Here is a 19,234-nt window from a genome sequence, read left to right as displayed (position 1 = left end):
CAGTGGCTCACACCTATAATCTCAGCACTTTGGGAGGCTGAGTTGGGAGGATCACCCGAGACTAGTTCAAGATCAGCCTGAGTAACATGGCAAGACCTCATCTCTACAAAAAAAGTTTTAAAATTAGCTGGGTTTGGTGGCACACTCCTATAGTTTCAGCTACTCAGGAGGCTGAGGGAGGTATATCACTTGAGTCTCAGAGTTGGAGGCTGCAGTGAGCTATATTCACATCATTGCACTATAGCCTGTGGGATGGGGCAAGACCCTGTCTCAAAAAATAAAACAAAAATAATTTTAGGCCAGACATGAATCAGGAAGGAGATAGCCTGATGACTACAGGCCACTCGCTCTCAAGCAGTGGGAGAACCTGACAGCATCAGGATGAAGCCCATACTGTGGACAGCAGAGTGGAGAGATGAAAGGAATCTGGTCCTCATAGGTATTGGCTCAAGTTAAAGTCTTTCCACTATTAAGATTACTCAAGTGAACTGTATAACTTCAGCTGACAATGAATTAGGATTGAGGTCACAATGGAGCAATACTTCCTTCCAGATTAGCGTTTTAACAAACTGTATTCCCTGGGGCGGCACCTGTGGCTCGGTGGGTAGGGTGCTGGGTCCATATACAGAGGGTGGAGGGTTCAAACCCAGCCCCAGCCAAACTGCAACAACAACGAAAAAAATAGCCGGGCGTCTTGGTGGGCACCTGTAGTCCCAGCTACTCCAGAGGCTGAGGCAAGAGAATCGCCTAAGCCCAGGAGTTGGAGGTTCTGTGAGCTATGACGCCAGGGCACTCTACCTCAGGCAATAAAGTGAGACTCTGTCTCTACAAAAACAAACAAAACAAAAAAACTGTATTCCCAAGTAAGTATTTTACATGCTACACAAGATACCAACTCCGTGGAGGATACAATAGGAAGATCCTCACTTCCATGGAACTCCCAGTCTGGCTGGGTAGGGAAGTTTAAAACACACAAAACTCCAAACTTTTTTGTATATTCTAGTAGTGAAGAACAAGTACCTAATTTTGCTGTGTATAATGGGCATATTTTTGCCCAAATTTCTGAGGGAAAAATAAGGATGCACCTTACACATGGGCAATACTAACTCTGTATCTAAATGCTTAAATTGTTTTGTATATGCTTATGCATTAAATGTAATTCTAGAAAGCAATAACAATATCCATATGCAAAATAATACCCTGGAATATGGTAATTGGTTTTGTTGAACTTATGACAAATTTGCAACAAAAGCATTTTTGGCCAATGAAGAGCAACGCATGGCCCTAATGAAAGAGTGGACATCATGGATGAAGTCAGCTGATGATAATTTAACACCTACGGGCAGAATCAAGAAAGCATCCATTGTCTAGGTTTGTAATTGGATCCTAAGACCATGGAATGCTGTCAAGAAGGAAATGGTTGTGAAATCATTCTAACAATGTGACATCTCAGGCGAGGTGGCTCACGTAATCCTAGCACTCTGGGAGGCCGAGGCGGGTGGATTACTTGAGCTCAGGAGTTCAAGAACCCTGGGCAAGAGCAAGACCCTGGCTCTAAAAATAGCCAGGCGTTGTGGTGGGTGCCTGCAGTCCCGGCTACTTGGGAGGCTGAAGCAAGAGAATCACTTGAGCCAAAGAGTTTGAAGTTGCTGTGAACTGTGATGCCAGGGCACTGTACTGAGGGCGACAAAGTGAGACTGTCTCAAAAAGAAAAAAAAAAAGTAGCCGGACTTGGTGACAAGTGCCTGTAGTCCCAGCTACTGGGGATGTGGTGGAGGCTGAGGCAAGAGGGTCACTTGTGCCCAGGAGTTTGAGGTTGCTCTGAGCTATGATGCCACAGCACTCTAGGCTGGGCAACAGAGAGACTATCTCAAAAAAAATACATATACACCCAGCTAGTTCAAAACGCAAAAGGCACAAAGAGGTACAAAGTGAAAGTTTCCCCTCCCTTCTGGTGGCAGCATTATCAGGTATCTTTTATAGATGTATATGATAGTGTACCGAGAAGTTAGCACAGCAGCTAAGAGTAACAGGTTCCGGGGCCAGGCTTCCTGGGTTCACATCCTGGTTCCACCAATTACCAGCAGAAAATTCCTGTCTACACCTTAGTTTATTCAGCTATGAAATGAAGATAGTTGCTATGACAATCTAAATGAGTAATATATGTGAAGTTCCGTGAAGAGTATGTGACAGAAACAGCCACAATTTGAATGTTATTTTCTCTATGATTATAATATAATCCTTCCACCCTCTTTGTACACAATTCCCACACACCTTGGCATCTTGCATTTCTTAAATATCTTGGCAACCCATAGCTCTATATTATAATGGTAGATGCATGGTATCAGAGTTTATTTAAATAGGCTACCAGTAATGAGCACTTAGGAATGTCCACTCTTTCCTATTATAAACATCCCTGTAAGTGTACCATCTCGTACATGTATCTTTTAGCAAACACGAGTCTATCCGTAAAATAAATTCCTACAAGTGTAAATGCTAAGCCAAAAAGTATATGAATTTGTTATTTTGCTAAATTTTCCCTAATTGCCCTCTATAGAGGTTATACCAATTAAACTTCCAGCAGCAATTTACAAGAATATTTCTGAAGCGGTCCAGAGTAAGTGGAGGCCTTATCGACGTAGTCGGTATTTCGCGAGTCTTCAAGCGTTAAGTCTTTCTCTAAGTCAAGATGAGTGATAAGCCAGATTTGTCGCAAGTGGAGAAGTTTGACAAGTCAAAATTGAAGAAAACTAATACTGAAGAAAAAAATACTCTCCCTTCTCAGGAAACTATTCAGCAGGAGAAAGAGGCTGTCCACAAATCATAAAATGGAGATCCTCTCTCAAGAAAAATTTCAACATTGCCTGAGAGCCTTGGTTTTAGGCTTGTTTTTTGTAAACCTGTGTGTTTAGAGATTTTAGGCTTCTTGTGATGTCTTCTTACCTATAGTTCTTGGCTAATAAGTTATGGGTAACCAATGTTTTAAGTTCATTTTAAAATGCCCATTGGTACATAAATTCTAGGTGGCAGATGCTGTCAGTCTCATCATTGAAGACCTTAGTGTGTGTAGTCCTTACACCACCTACTAGATGAGCCGATTTTAACCTTCTACAATGGGTGCCTCCATTGCTTCATAATCTTCATGAGATTTCATGCTTTTGCAGCTTCTTATAGTTTATTTTCATTTTTAATGTAGCAATAAAATATGAATGTGAAGTGCAAAAAAAAAAAAAAAAAAGAATATTTCTGGCCAACCTACCATATTTAACCTTATCGAATTTTCTGATACCACCCTCAATGATGAAAACCAGCAATTTAGCAGGGTTTATTTTTTTTTTCAGACTTACTCTGTTGCCCACAATACAGGATCATGGCCATCAGCCTAGTTTACATCAACCTCAAACTCCTGAAATCCTCAGCCTCCAAAGTAGGATCACAGGCACTCACTACAACACCTGGCTAATTTTTCTATTTTTTTTTTTTTTTTTTTTGTAGAAACAGAGTCTCACTTTACTGCCTTTAGTAGAGTGCCATGATGTCACAGGACTCACAGCAACCTCTAGCTCTTGGACTTCCGCGGTTCTCCTGCCTCAGCCTCCCAAGCAGCTGGGACTACAGGCGCCTGCCACAATGCCCAGATATTTTTTGGCTGCAGTTCAGCCGGGGCTGGGTAATTTTTCTATTTTTAATAGAGATGGAGGTCTTACCCCTGCTCAGGCTAGTCTTGAACTCCTGAACTCAAGCAATCCAGTGTGCTAAGATTATAGGCCCTGAGTCATCATACCCTGCCATCTTCACAGTTTTTGTATGCATTTCTCTTAGTACCAGTAAGATTGAGCATCTTAAGCCCCAATTGTGTATTATCTCTTGGATTTTTGCAACACGGGAATCACTATTGATGAGCCTACTTTTAATAGCATGCAAGAGTGGTAGTCCAATTAAAAGAGGACACATGGGCCTGGTGTGGTGACTCCGGCCTGTAACCCCAGCACTCTGGGAGGTGGAGTGGGTGCATCACTTGAGCTCAGAAGTTGAGACAAGCCTGAGCAAGAGTGAGACCCCATCTCTACTAAAAATTAGCCAGGCATGGTGGAACACAGCTGTAGTCCTAGCTACTTGGGAGGCTGAGGCAAGAGGATTGCTTGAGCCCAGGAGTTTGAGATTACTATGAGCTGTGACGCGATAGCACTCAACCCAGGAACCCAGGGTGACAAAGTAAGACTCTGTCTCAAAAAAAAAAAAAAAGAGGGGGTGGGGAGAGGACTGAGAAATAAATAGGATGTAAAGTGTAGAGTTGGCATAGGCAAGAATTTGACCAAGAGGAAGAGAGAATATAAGCAGATGGTTGGCGGGGCAAGGGAGGGAGCTTTAGGATGTGCTTTAAATGCAGACTATTAGAAAGGAACCCTCTAGACCTTGAACTATGTTTAAACTGCAGAGACTCTAAGCACTGCCAATTACTAGCTGGGTGACCTCGTACAAGTCATTTAATCTGAGGACTTTCCTCATCCGTAAAAAACGGCACTAATAGTCCCCCCACATAGGGCTGTTGCAAGAATTAAATGAGAGAACACACTTAACCAACTCAGAAAAGGGCCTGGCAAAATGACATACTGTAGTACCGAACGATCCTCCTCTCCCTGGACCTCTAGCTGTGTTTCCACAGAAAATGACGTTTCTAGCAAGCTTTCCCAGTTCCAGACCTTTAGAGGTGGAATGGCGGCGGGACTGCGGCAAAACCAGCTCCGCGCAGGCGCGCACATTGGGCGAAGGGCGGTGTGAGGGGCGGGGCTGCAGCCCCTTGGGCTGTTCCGACAATAGCGCGCCTCCCCCTCCACGCCCTGCGCCGCCCTTGCTAGCAGGCGCCTACCGCCCCCTGCATTGCTGATGCTGCTGCTGGCAGACATGGACGTGGTGAATCAGGTACGCGCTCCAGCACCGTGGACAGAGCCCGCCGCTTCCAGACCCGGGTCGCTTAGACCAGCCAACTCAGAGATGGTGGCCAGGGTCTTGGCAGCAGAGACTCGGTCCCTGGCGCTAGGGCCGGGGGTCTGCGGCAGGCGAAGGGGAGGAAGGGGAAGGTGGAGAAAAGAAGGAGTGCTCTCTTTGCCGCAGCGAGGGCCATTCTCACTGCCGCAGCGGGGCCCCCAGAATCCCAGTTCATTACTGGTGACCTGGAGAGGAGGAAGAGAGGCCTGAGGTCTTGAGTGTGGGCAAGGGGGAAGAGGAGGGGAGAGTGAAAGGAAGACGCAGGGGGGACTGCAGATGATCTGGGAAATAGAGCGACAGAAGGTGTGGGGGTGGGGAGGGAGGGCTGACACCCGCCCTTCCCAAACAGAAACTATACCCCGGTAGACGACCACCCCTTCCCCCAGAGCAGACCTGGGGGACGATCTGCTTTTGCCTTTCCAAAACCCCCCAGTCTCCTCTCCCCCAACACATAGCCAGTAAAGCCATGTCCCATCCCTCCCCCCATCTTAATCAGTCCAGACCCTCTCCACTGTCTCACTCTTCTTCACCACCTCAGAAACTCACCCCCCTTAAACCAGTACCAACCCTTCCCCATCACCTCAGACCCCACCATTACCACCACCTGACTCACCATTACTGCTGCAGACCCCCTCCCCCACTCTAACCAACCTGACTCCCGCCCTATTATGACTCATTTTCACCACTCAAGACCCCCTCCCCCAGGATGAACCCCAACTCCATCTTCACTCTCTCCACCCAAGCCCCTTCCCCATCTGACTTGCTTTTATATTTCAGATCTTTCTTTCCCTTCCCTAACTAGTCCTAACCCTGTTCCCATCTTCCCCTCTCCTGACCTCATCTGCCATCTGACTCACCTCCCCACCAGCCCTGTATCTTGGGGGTCTTCTCTCAGAAATCCTCGTGCTCACACCTTCCCCAAGGTGTCACTTTCTCCTTCTCATCTCATCTCCAACATCACCCCTTCCTGAAGTCACATGCCCCATCCCCAGGGTCATCACCTGGCACCCTTGCCCCTCACCTCTCTCTCTGCCTCCAACAACTCCACCCCCAGCCCCACACTGTTTCTCTCCTCAGCTGGTGGCCGGGGGTCAGTTCCGGGTGGTCAAGGAGCCCCTTGGCTTTGTGAAGGTGCTGCAATGGGTGAGTGTGGTCTGTGCTGTTGGGGGAGAGTGAAAGGAAAGAGAGAGGTAGTGAGGTCCAGAAAAGCAGGGGTGGAGTTGGGGTGGGGAGTGAAGGATGGATGGGGGGGTTAGGGGATAGAATTGGGTCCCAGGGTGAGGTTTAAGTCATTTGGGACCAGAGAACAAATGGGCTGTGACATCACAGGAATGAGGGTACCCCCGTTGTGAAGTGGCTGATTGTGATGTCCTACCTCCTCTTCTGAAAGGAGAAAGAGGCAAAGGAGGTGGAGTCTGTGGCTGATTGCTGGGGGAAAGATAGAAAGCCAGAGACAGACACAGATAGTGAAGGAGGGAGAGAGAATGAAAGATAGGGATTGATGGAGAGATGAAGATACAGAGAAAAAAGAGATCCAGTGATGAGAAGAGATACAGAAACAAGAGAGAAAAGAGAAACAGAGACAAAGAAAAGGAAGACAGAAAAAGATGTACAGAGAACAGAGATACAAAGAGAAATAGATACAGAGAGTCAGGGAAATAGGATGTGGGAGACAGAGATACAAAGAGAAAGAGACACTTGGAAAAAAGAGAAACCAACACAGAAATGCACAGGAGGGACAGAGAGAGAGCCATATAGAGACTGAGTAAGAGAGATAAACAGACCAAGAAACAGAAAGACACATAGAAACATACACTCCCACAGAGAGGGAAAAAGGAGATAGAAAGAGACAGTCACTAGAGAGGCAGATGCAGACAGAGTCAGAGACATGGAGAGATGAAGAAACATCTGAGAAAGACAGAAAAATAGAGATAACAAGGAAAACAAACAGGGAAACAGAGAGAGAGAGACAGAGAAGGAGGGAAATCAGAGCGCAGAGAGGTAGAGACAGAGAGAGACACAGGGAGAAAGAGGAACAAGAAGAGACAGCCATACCCCTGTAATCAGCTTGTCCTTGGTCCCGATGAGCCCTGATTAGGGAGTGGGGGTGGGGACTGCTCCATCTGCTGCTGCCTCTGCTGGGCCCCCGATCTGTCCAAAGGAGGGCACCCCCTCCCACATGCACACAGCTCACTGTAGTCATCCCCACCCTGCTACCTAAGGTCTTCGCCATCTTCGCCTTTGCCACATGCGGGAGCTACAGCGGGGAGCTCCGGCTCAGCGTGGAGTGTGCCAACAAGTCTGGGAGTGACCCCAACATCGAAGTTGAATTTGAGTACCCCTTCAGGTGTGCCCCCACTCTGGGATCTCACCAGGCCAGAGAGAGGCAGGGGTGGAATGGGACCAGCCAATACCTCCTCCCCAGTGACCCTTGCCCAGCCCCCACCTAAAGAGGGGACACCTGCGGGGATTACTGCCCATGCACTGAGCACCTGCCTTGTACCTGGCACTGCTCTGGACTCTAGGACTATGTGGTGAGAAGATAGACATAGGCTATCACCCTCCGGCTCTGTTCTAGTGAAGGAAAAGGGTAGGGGGCAGGCAATAAAGAAGACTCAAAAGAAAAAGACACATACACACCCCTTAACACAGTAAGTGCTCAATTAATGTTAGCCAGTATTATTAATTAATCTCCATTCATTTATTCTACACGCATTTTTTGAGAATTTATTATATACCAGGTACTATTCAAAGTGCTGGAGACTGTTAAATGATTAAAACAGACCCAACTCCTTACTCTCATGGAGCCTACATTATAACAAATTAATAAAGAGGGTGGTGCCTGTGGCTCAAAGGAGTAAGGCGCCAGCCCCATATGCTGGAGGTGGTGGGTTCAAACCCAGCCCCGGCCAGAAACTGCAAAAAAAAAAAAAATTAATAAAGAGGATAATTGCGGATTGAGAGAAATTCGAGGAAGGGATCCTCATATAGGGTTTCATGAGGGAGAAAAATTAAAGGGTGCTGCTTACATGGGGGAATAATTAAACCAATTCAACAATGCTGACATTTGTTGAGCTCACACTGTGCCAGGCACTTCACTGGGTGCTAGGTGCAAAGAGAGGAGCACAGGCTGGCATGGTTGCTACCCTCATGGATATGTTTGCCTCCTGGGGAGTGGAATGACAGAGTCCTACAGACACAATTTCAGTAGGTTTCTGAGGCTCCTCCACTACTGTATGACCAAATGACATAATCACTCTGGGTCCCACTTTCCTCATCCGTAAAAGGGGATAATAATAATACCTACCTCACAGGGTTGTAGTTAGTAGTGATTGCACTGATACTTGTAAAGTGCATAGCACAGTGCCTGGCTCCATAAGTGTTTGTTAAGAAAACAAAAAGAAATAAGCTTTAGGGGCAAGGGAAAGAGGTCAGGGATTGAGTTGGAAACTGGGAGGTTTTGAGTGTCAAGGGAAATGTGGGCTCAAGAGATCATCCAGTTGAAAAAAGGAAGAATTAGAACAGAAGAAAGCCCAGCACAAGCCCTGAACAATGGTAGAAAGAAGAGGAGGTACCAAGAAAGTGAGGCCTGAGAGGTAGAGAAGCAATCAGCTGTCCACTGGCTCACAGAAGCAAGGGAGAAGAGAGCCTGGGGAAGGAGAGTAGTTGGCAGTGTGGGATACTGCTTAGAGCCCACCCTTTGGGAATCCACAAGACCACAAAAATCTCCAGTGGGTGCCCCCCCATGGAGCCCCATTGCCTAGATATTGGATCCTCAGGTCCTAAGGATCTACCCTTTAGCCACAAGTCTCCTAGAAAAAAATATCTTTGCCCTGGGTCTCCCTGACTAACACACTCACTGTCCAGATGCCCCCCCAAGGAGCCCCATTCCCCTTTATACACCCCCTTCTCCTAACCCAGCCCACTAGAAACTTGACACTCAAACCTAGATTCAAACTCCTAGATCTACCACTTGCCAGCTTTACACCTTGGGCAAGTAACTTAAACTTGCTGAGCCTCTGTTTGTTCATCTGTAAAATGGGCATAATAATACCTGCTTTAGAAAATTGCTAGGAGGTGTTAAATCAGCGGTTCTCAACCTGTGGGTCACAACCCACAGGAACTGTATTAAAGGGCCACACGGCATTAGGAAGGTTGAGAACCACTATGTTAAATGAAACAATTATGTAGAATGCTACCCTGTTTCCCCAAAAATAAGACATCCTCTGAAAATAAGACCTACTTACAGGAAAGATAAGACGTCCCCTGAAAATAAGACCTAGCACATCTTTGGGAGCACACCTTAAAATAAGACACTGTCTTATTTTCGAGGAAACAGGGTAGTAGGTGATTAACAAATGTAAGCCTCTTTCCTCCAGACTTTTGCTACACAATGGCACCAGCACCATTAGCTCAGTCTCAGGATCCAGCCCCCTAATCTGAGGCCAGAGCTCTGAGACCCCTCTCCTGTCCTCCACATACACATTTCCTTCTCCCTACAATTCCCTCCTCCATCACACCTTATGAAAGGCCTTAGTTCCAGGACACCTTCCCAGTCCTCCCCTCTGCCCTCACAAACACATATCCTGTTCCAAAATCCCTTTTACCCTTCTTTCCTACTGTCTGTCTGTGACTATTTTATAGTCACCAGACTTTCCTCTGCTATGCATGCATTTTTTTTCTCTCAGGGACTTGAAGTGGGGTAGGGAGAAGAATGAATATGACGTAGGGAGAAAACAAGGTTTAGATCTCAAATCTGTAATTCCCTTCCCAGGTCTGTGACTTTAGGCACGTTAATTCACTTCTCTGAGCCTCTGTTTCCATCTCTGTACATTTCGCTCAATAAACATTTCTTGAGCACCTACTATGTGCCAGCACTGTTCCAGGCCCTGGGGCTATAGCAGTGAACAAAACGAAAAAGCCGTGCCCTCTTGTAGTTACAGCAAAAATTAAGATAAAAAAAAAAGTAAAAGGCTCAGTGCCTGTAGCTCAAGCGGCTAAGGCACCAGCCACATACGCCTGTGGGCGGATTCGAATCCAGCCCGGGCCCACCAAACAATGATGGTTGCAACCAAAAAATAGCTGGGCGTTGTGGCAGTTCCCTGTAGTCCCAGCTACTTGGGAGGCAGAGGCAGGAGAATCACTTGAGCCCAGGAGTTGGAGGTTGCTGTGAGGAGTGATGCCACGGCACTCTATCCAGGACGACAGCTTGAGGCTCTGTCTCAAAAAAAAAAAAAAAAGTAAAATACATAACAGATGGGGATCACTGCTACCAAGAAAAAATGGAGCAAAGAAAGGACTAAAGAGTGCCAGGAGGGAATGTTTTAATTTAATTTAAAATAATGAGATCAGGGAAAGCCTCACTAAGAAAGTAACAGTTTAGCCGTGCGTTGTGGTGGGCACCTATAGTCCCAGCTATTTGGGAGGCTGAGGCAAAAGAATCGCTTAAGCCCAGGAGTTTGAGGTTGTTGTGAGCTGTGGCGCCACAACACTCTACCCAGGGCAACAGTTTGAGACTCTGTCTCAAAAAAAAAAAAAGTGACAGTTGAGCAAAGGTTGAAGGAGATAACAGAAAAAGACATGAGGATATCTAGAGGAAGAACATTCCTGGCAAAGAGAACATTCCAGATCCTGGGGTGGGCAGATGCTTAGCAAGTTCTAGAAATAACCAGGAGGCCAGAGTGCCTGGGTCAGAGTAAAGGAAGAATAACATCTATCTCAGTAAGATATTTTGAGCAGTCAGTGAAATGTGACTGGTAAATAGTAGGTGCTCTGTGAATGGTTTTTATCCTCCCCTTACTGGGAACGTGTCAGAATCTGGGAGAACCTCTGAATGGGCCGGGGTGGGGGTTCCTTAGGGGTTGGGCCATACCCACCCACCTCTGTCTACAGGCTGCACCAAGTGTACTTTGATGCACCCAACTGCCGAGGGAGCACCACCAAAGTCTTCTTAGTGGGAGACTACTCCTCGTCTGCCGAATTCTTTGTCACCGTGGCCGTGTTTGCCTTCCTCTACTCCATGGGCGCTCTGGCCACTTACATCTTCCTGCAGAACAAGTACCGAGAAAACAACAAAGGGCCCATGATGGTGAGTCGCCATAGCTACTTGCATGCAGAGATCATGGGGACAAAAAGCCTTAGGAACACAGCCATGCTAATAGGTCACACCAAATCTCAGAAAGGCCTACATGCAAGCAGCCTACGTAACAGCCACATGTGCTGCTGCTGCTGCTAAGTCCACACCAGGCATTAGAGGCATAGAGTCACTAGGACATACTCAGCCCACACAAAATCCCAGACAGACTCACACCTGGGAACCTGCCTACTCTCACACAACCACACAGTCTAGATCAAAGGAAGGAGCCCTCAGAGGATCAATGTGACAGTCATGCATGTCATCATGCCACAAAGACACACTGATTCCTACACAGCTATACTCACATACCCTCATCCCAGACACAAAGTGACACAAATTCCTACATACAGACAAAAGTTGAAAGGCACTTTCCACAAATTTGGAAACCATCCCACAGATTTCCCCCCAGCACTCACACCCACATATCACAATCACACTCCTACACTCTCTGCATCATGTACACACACACACCCCCAAGCTGGGAGGGCCACCTTCAGATGAAAGTGTGAGCTTCAGAACTGAAAAGTTCACCTGTAGGCAGGGGTGAAACAGGCCTCTTCTGGAGTCCCTCTTTCCAACAAAGCCTGTGATTTGAGAAGGTCCCATAACCCACTGTGAAGCAGCCCACTGACAGAGTTTCTTCCTCACCCCTGCTTACCTAGGACTTTCTGGCCACAGCAGTGTTTGCCTTCATGTGGCTAGTTAGCTCATCAGCATGGGCCAAGGGGCTATCAGACGTGAAGATGGCCACGGACCCAGAAAACATTATCAAGGAGATGGCTGTCTGCCGCCAAACAGGAAACACATGCAAGGAGCTGAGGGACCCTGTGACCTCGGGGCTCAACACCTCCGTGGTAAGCCCTGGGGACTGGCTGGAGGAGGGAGGCTGAAAAACTTCCAGTCTGCCATGGAGCTGTGGTGAGTGAGAATAAGAGGAGAATATCAGGGTGGTGCCTGTGGCTCAGCGGGGTAGGGCACCAGTCCCATATGCCAGAGGTGGCGGGTTCAAGCCCAGCCCTGGCCAAAAAAAAAAAAAGAGGAGAATATCAGGGAAGATCCAATGGGACTCCTTGGAGGAAGCATGCCAATTATGTTGAAGGATGAGATAGCAATACCACTGTGACACCACAGACTGTCCCCAAGGCGGGAACATGAGACCTTCTGTCCAGATTAGGTTTGGGAGATCTGGATCCCAGACCCAACCTAGTCATGGCAACTCAGCCCATCTTGGGACCTCAGTTTCCTCATGTGCAAAATGAATGAATGATTTGAAATGTGCCAGCACAGTGGCTCATGCCTGTAATCCTAGCACTCTGGGAGGCTAAGGAGGGTGGATCACCTGAACTCAGAAGTTTGAGACCAGCATGAGCAAAGCGAGACACCATCTGTACTAAAAAATAGAAAAACTAGGCTAAGTACAGTGGCTCACGCCTATAATCCTAGCACTCTGGGAGACCGAGGCATGTGGATTGCCTGAGATCACTGGTTCGAGACCAGCCTGAGCAAGAACCAGACCTCATCGCTAAAAAATAGCCAGGCGTTCTGGCAGGCGCCTATAGTCCCAGCTACTCGGGAAGCTGAGGCAAGAGAATCACTTGAGCCCAAGAGTTTGAGGTTGCTTTGAGCTATGACGCTACAGCACTCTACCGAGGGTGACCAAATGAGACTCTGTCTCAAAAAAAATAAAAAATAAAAATAGAAAAACTAGCCAGGAATTGTAACGGGTGCCTATAGTCCCAGCTACTTGGGAGGCTGAGGCAAGAGGATTGCTTGAACCCAAGAGTTTGAGGTTGCTGTGAGCTACTACACCTGCCACAGCACTCTACCCAGAGGGACAGAGTGACTCGTCTTGGAAAAAAAAAAAAATTAATGTTTCCTCACCTGGATGCCCCCTACTGGCTGAAGTCAGATGTCTGTGCTCACATCCCAACTTTGCCATTTTTGCAAGCTCTATAACCTGAAACTAGTCACACAGCCTCTTGGGGCTCAGTTTGAACATGCAAAATGAAGACTAACAATAGGTCCTGCTGCAAAGTTTGTTTAGTGAACTGATAACATATAAAATGCTTAGAAAAGGACCTGGCACAAAGTAAGTTATATACAAGTATTACAAATGCTAAGATTAAAGCTCTTTCCTGTCACTTGCTGTCTGTGAGACCTTGGACAACTTAGGTTCTCTGGGCCTCAGTTTCCTCTACTGTAAAATGGAGATTTACTTCCTGTCCAAAAACTGAATTTTAAATGAAGTGCTTAGAAGAGGGTGTGGCATACAGTAAAAGGTATATATTTTTTTGTTTTATATAGGTTTCATATATTTATATTTCAATATTAAAATATACGTTTACATATTGCATGTATGTGCACGTATACATTTATTTGTATATATGTTTATGTGTATATATATATGCATGTTAGTGGTATATATGTATATTGATAAAAATGTATGCTTACTTTTTTTTGAGACAGAGTCTCACTTTGTCACCCTCAGTAGAGCGCTGTGACATCATAGCTCACAGCAACCTCAAACTTTTTTTTTCTTCTTTTTTTGTAGAGACAGAGTCTCACTTTATGGTGCCATGGCATCACACAGCTCACAGCAACCTCCAACTCCTGGACTTAGGCGATTCTTTTGCCTCAGCCTCCTGAGTAGTCACAGGCCCCCGCCACAACGCCTGGCTATTTTTTGTTGCAATTTGGCTGGAGCTGGGTTTGAACCGCCACCTTGGTATATGGGGCCAGTGCCCTACACACTGAGCCACAGGTGCCGCCCCACAAATTCTTGGGCTCAAGTGATTCTCTGGCCTCAACCTCCCGAGTAACTGGGACTACAGGTGCCCACCACAATGCCTGGCTATTTTTAGAGGTGGGGTCTCGCTCTTGCTCAGGCTGGTCTCGAACTGGTGATCTCAGGCAATCCACCTGCCTCGGCTTCCCAGGATTACAGGCATGAGCCACCGTTCCTGACCTTCCATTTTAGTATAAATATACAGAACCTCCATAGCTGACCACCTCCTCAAATTGACCTAATTTTCACACACTGGACATGCACGTGTACATCTTGTACAATAGACCTATTCCTTATGTTGGTCTCCTCCTTATGTTGACCAGTTTGTTTCAGTCCCTGGGGTGACCAACTTACAGATGTTCTACTGTATTCTAAATTTAAATGTACCATATTTTGTACAATGGTAAATATGGAGACACGCACACATATATGTACTTGTATATGTAATGCTGGTAGATTTCAACATCCCCCAGAATCAAAATTCTCACACGCCTTCTCCCCCACCCAAAGGTGATTATTCTGCACGTTGATGTTCACACACTGTAACTCAGAGTGTCTGTGTTTCAGAAACCACCACCCTCCAGGAGCCCACGGATTCATGCCCAACATGCCCATTCCTCCACGCTTGGCCTCAGACTGCCAAGGCGATCGACAATGAGGAATAGGCCGGGAACAACAGCCAGGCCTTGTCTCCCTGCAGGTGTTCGGCTTCCTGAACCTGGTGCTCTGGGTCGGCAACCTGTGGTTCGTGTTTAAGGAGACAGGCTGGGCTGCCCCATTCCTGCGCGCGCCTCCCGGCGCCCCGGAGAAACAACCAGCACCCGGGGATGCCTACGGCGATGCGGGCTATGGGCAGGGCCCCGGCGGGTACGGGCCCCAGGGAGGCTACCAGCCAGACTACGGGCAGCCAGCCGGCGGCAGCGGAGGCGGCTATGGGCCTCAGGGCGACTATGGGCAGCAAGGCTACGGCCCGCAGGGTGCGCCCACCTCCTTCTCCAATCAGATGTAGTCTGGTGAGTGACGGGCGGGTGGCGCGGCCAAGGAGGGTACATGAGAGGAGACGAGCAGGCCAATGGACCAATAAAAATCAGGCGCCAATAAGCGCTACAAGCTGAGAGTGAAAACCTAGCCAATGAAGAACAGGAAAGTAGTGCTTGAAGATGGGCAGAATGAAGAGCCAATGGGAAAGAGATAGGAGTGCAGCTCTGAAGGAAGAGACAGGAGAGAGAGGGCAGAGCGACCAATAATAGGAGAGAATAGCAGGGGGACTTGAGCAGTGCACTGGAGCCTGTGGCTCAGCGGGTAGGGTGCCGGTCCCATATGCCGGAGGTGGTGGGTTCAAACCCAGCCCCGGCCAAATTAAAAAAAAAAAAAAAAGAAACAGGAGGTGGGTCTTAGAAAATGACTGCTAAGGTGGCGCCTGTGGCTCGGTCGGTAGGGCGCCGGCCCCATATACCGAGGTTGGCGGGTTCAAGCCCGGCCCCGGCTGAACTGCAATCAAAAAAATAGCTGGGCGTTGTGGCCGGCGCCTGTGGTCTCGGCTGCTCGGGAGGCTGAGGCAGGAGAATCGCTTAAGCCCAGGAGTTGGAGGTTGCTGTGAGCCGTGTGACGTCATGGCACTCTACCGAGGGCCATGGAGTGAGACTGTGTCTCTACAAAAAAAGAAAAAAAGAAAATGACTGCTAAGCCAATATGTCTTAAGGCTAATAGATGAAGAGGGTAAACCGGTGTGGATCTTAAAGGTCGACGAGCTCACCAATCCTGGAGGACGGGGTAGATCCGCCACCTCTTCCCAGGCCCGGAAGCAAAGGAGGAAAAGGGGCGAGTTGGGAGCCTTGGAAAGGTTTGCCTGCCTTCTTAAAAGAGGGGTGAGATTTCCTGCAAATGTGAGGGGGAAGGCAGAGAGAAAAGGCTGAAGAAGGCAGAGGGGTGACGTGACACCTCACGTGAGTGGAGGTAGTTTCTGGCACTGAGTTAACAAAGATGGGAGGGGCAGGAATTTTATTAAGCACCCCACATCTAATTCATAAAAAGAATGCTGTTGGCTCGATGGCACCCGTAGCTCAGTGGGTATGGCGCCGGCCACATACACTGAAGCTGGTGGATTCGAATCCACCCCGGGCCAGCTAAAACAACAATGACAACTGCAACAAAAAATAGCCGGGCATTGTGGTGGATGCCTGTAGTCTCAGCTACTTGGGAAGTTGAGGCAAGAGAGTCGCTTAAGCCCAAAAGTTGGAGTTTGCTGTGAGCTGTGACGCCACGGCTCTCTACTCAGGGCGACAGCTTGAGACTCTATCTCAAACAAACAAACAAAAAAATGCTGTGGGCTCTATCTTCGAAATATGTTCATAATTTTCCTACTTCTCACTGTAATTTTCCCGGACCTTTTCACAGGTGTCCACCTCCATTCCTATTCTGTCCTACTCACAGCATCAGGAAGGATTCTGAAAAATCCTAAATTGGGCTACACTCAGAACTCTGTCAGGGCTCCCATTTCACTCAAATTAAAAGCAGAAGTCTTCACTATGATCACAATCCCTACCCCACCCCCACCTGTTTCAACCACACTAGTCACCTCAGTATTCTAGGCACAATTTGACTTCAGGGCCTGTGTACAGTATTTGCTTTCCCCTAGAGTTTCACATCCTCATACACTGATAACTTTACCTGGCCAGCTCCCTTTCAACCTTTTGGTCACTTTCTCTGCGAAGTCTTGCTTAACAATTCTGACTAAAACAAGTCCCATTGGTTATCTCTCCCGTAATACCCTGTGCTTTTCTTTATCACACTCTGTAATTATTACTTCATATGTTTATTGACTGTCTCTTCCACTAGACTTTGGGATGGGACCACGACATTCATGCTACAGCATCACTCAGCCTCTTTTTTTGTTTGTTTTGTTTTGAGATAGAGTCTCACTTTGTCACCCTGGGTAGAGTGCTGCATCACAGCTCACAGCAACCTCCAACTCCTGGACTTAGGCGATTCTTTTGCTTCAGCTCCTGGCGTAGTTGGGACTACAGGCGCCTGCCACGACGCCCAGCTATTTTTTTGTTGCAGTTTGGCCCAGGCCGGCTTCGAACCTGCCACCCTCGTTATATGGGGCCAGCACCCTACCCACTGAGCCGCAGGTGCCGCCAACCACTCATAGATCTTAATGTTAGGTAACATGTTATTGAGTAAATAATAGAAGCAACATAAGATGAGGCATTTTACTCTCATTTTACTCATCTCCACTCAAAATCATCTTATGGCTTACAACCTCATCTAGAGTCAAAGTTGAAGTCTCCACAGCAGCATCCACAAGACCCTCTGTGACCCCATTACCTGACATTCTGACATCACATCCTACCACTCTCCCACTTGCTGACTTCACTTTTTGTTTTATTTTTCCATTTCATTTGTTGTCACCTTTTGTTATGTGCCACGTTCACTATATAAAGTCTGCCTCCCCCTGCTACAGTGCAAGCTCCATAAAGACAGGGATCTTTGTTTTGCCAAATATAGTGTATCACCAATGGCTAGAACAGTACCTGTTAATGGAGTGTTTTTTGGTAAGGGACCACAATCTCTTTGGTACATAATACAGTGGAGGCAAGATCAGGAATATCTTCCCACTAGGAGCAGGTGGGGTGAAACTGACTCCAGGACTGTAAGTGAAGGAAAAAGGAAGAAAAGGCATGCCAGACAGAGAGTAAAACCAGGGTGAAGGCATAGCAGTCCAACCCCTCCCTGAGGATACTGCCTGGTCTGGACCCACTCTCCTTTCTGTGTCTTTTGTCTTTACAGGTCAGTGCAGCCCAGGAGCACCCCATGGGTAGGCAAAAGCTCAGAAGGCCTGCCCCCCTTCCTATCCCTACACCCTAGGTCTCTACTCCTCAGCCAGGAGACCCTAACTGTCTTTGCTGTATATATACAGATATATATATATATATATATATATATATATATATATATATATATCTGTCTGAGCCCTGCCTTCACCTCACTCCCCTCATGCACTAGGGGCTAGTCTTGAGCGGCCCCCTCTCTTACCCCTACCCCTTCCCCTGCATCCCTCGGTCCCTCCCTGTTCCTCATCCCTGTCCCCTGAGGTTAGGGGGCTCTGAAAGGGGGACAGGGAGGGGACAGACCTTGGCTGTGGGGGGAGGGTGGGTGTGACTTCAGACTCTCTCTCCTCTCTTTCTTCCCTCCTCCCAACTCTGGCCTTGGTTCTTTCAGCAATGCCTGAACCGGAGGCCATTAGGGGAAATCCAACCACAGTATGAAAGGCAGAGGTTGGGGGGACTTGGGGTAAAGAAGACAGCTTAGGACCCAAGGTGGCCTTGTAGGGGAGCTCTGGATTAGAGGGGCCAGCAAGGGAGTCAGGTTCCAGACATACTGAATCTGTAGTCTAAAGGAGAGGAGTGCCCTAGAGCATTCTGGGGTGGGGCTAGGAAGGAGACAGAGGGTATGGTTATAGAGGGGAGCAGGGCTTTGAGTGAGGTGACAGAATGAGCTCCAGAGTGGCAGGTCTTAGATTGGGATCAGAGTCTATGGAGGGTATATGGCTTGGAACACTCAGGGGTGTTGATTCTAAAGTGGACAGATCTTGGGCAGAGCAAGAAGTGGGATTCAGGAATGGGCCAAGCTTGGGATGAGAGATCAGCTTAGAGTGGGGCTTGTATGAGTGCTTCAGAAGGAATAGACCTATTCCCCAATGAAGCAGTGAAGAAAATGTTTTAAAGTGAGTGGGTTTGAGCAGCAGGTTGGGAAGGGGAACTTGGTTAGGAGCTTCAGGATGTGTTTTGTTAGGGGTAGGTTGGAATAGCCCCAGCCAAGGCCAGGGACTGAGGTGGCCTGGGAGGAGCTGAGGGATAGATATATCTTGGAGGGTACAGGGTGGAATCTAGAAACAAGCACACCCCACACCCTTCCCATCCAGTGACAACATAAGCTATAAGCAAAGTACTCAGAGGACAGAGCCAATGAGTCTGTGGGGCTGACCCACCCTTCTTCCCACCTTTCCTCTGCTCCCTCCCTCCCTCCCTCTCACCCCCACCCATCCCATGGGGTTGGAGGCCGGGTCTGGAGTCCCTATTCTGCACCCTCTGCTGTGTCTGTGATGTCAGTAGTGCCTGTGATCGTGTGTTGCCATTTTGTTTGGCTGTGGCCCCTCCCTCTCTCCTGCAGACCCCCACCCTTTCCCAAGCCCTTCGGTATTGTTTGAAGACTCTCCTCCCCAAAGGAAGAACAGATATGATTAATTCTCCTCCCCCAAATAAACTTCTCAACCACCTAGTCCATTAGGCTCTGATTTCTCTGTGTCTTTCTTTTGGGAA

General features: G+C 47.8%; 2 protein-coding genes across 2 annotated transcripts; both read left to right on the top strand.

The window, feature by feature from the left end:
* Positions 1 to 2,689: 2,689 nt before the first annotated feature.
* On the top strand, positions 2,690 to 3,215 carry LOC128577692 (thymosin beta-15A-like). Its single transcript, XM_053579970.1, has one exon. The coding sequence runs from the start codon at positions 2,690 to 2,692 to the stop codon at positions 2,825 to 2,827; it is 138 nt and encodes a 45-aa protein (XP_053435945.1). The 3' UTR covers positions 2,828 to 3,215.
* A 1,610-nt stretch (positions 3,216 to 4,825) lies between these two features.
* On the top strand, positions 4,826 to 19,193 carry SYP (synaptophysin). Its single transcript, XM_053580836.1, has 7 exons — positions 4,826 to 4,923; positions 6,067 to 6,132; positions 7,212 to 7,336; positions 10,882 to 11,077; positions 11,788 to 11,979; positions 14,611 to 14,923; positions 17,703 to 19,193. Exons 1-6 carry the CDS (start codon positions 4,888 to 4,890, stop codon positions 14,917 to 14,919), a joined length of 924 nt encoding a protein of 307 aa, XP_053436811.1. The 5' UTR covers positions 4,826 to 4,887; the 3' UTR covers positions 14,920 to 14,923; positions 17,703 to 19,193.
* The last annotated feature ends 41 nt before the right edge of the window (positions 19,194 to 19,234 follow it).

Source organism: Nycticebus coucang, chromosome X (genome assembly GCF_027406575.1).
Source record: "Nycticebus coucang isolate mNycCou1 chromosome X, mNycCou1.pri, whole genome shotgun sequence".
Taxonomy (NCBI): domain Eukaryota; kingdom Metazoa; phylum Chordata; class Mammalia; order Primates; family Lorisidae; genus Nycticebus; species Nycticebus coucang.
Note: the sequence above shows the minus strand (reverse complement) of the source record. Positions and strands in the feature narration are given on the sequence as shown.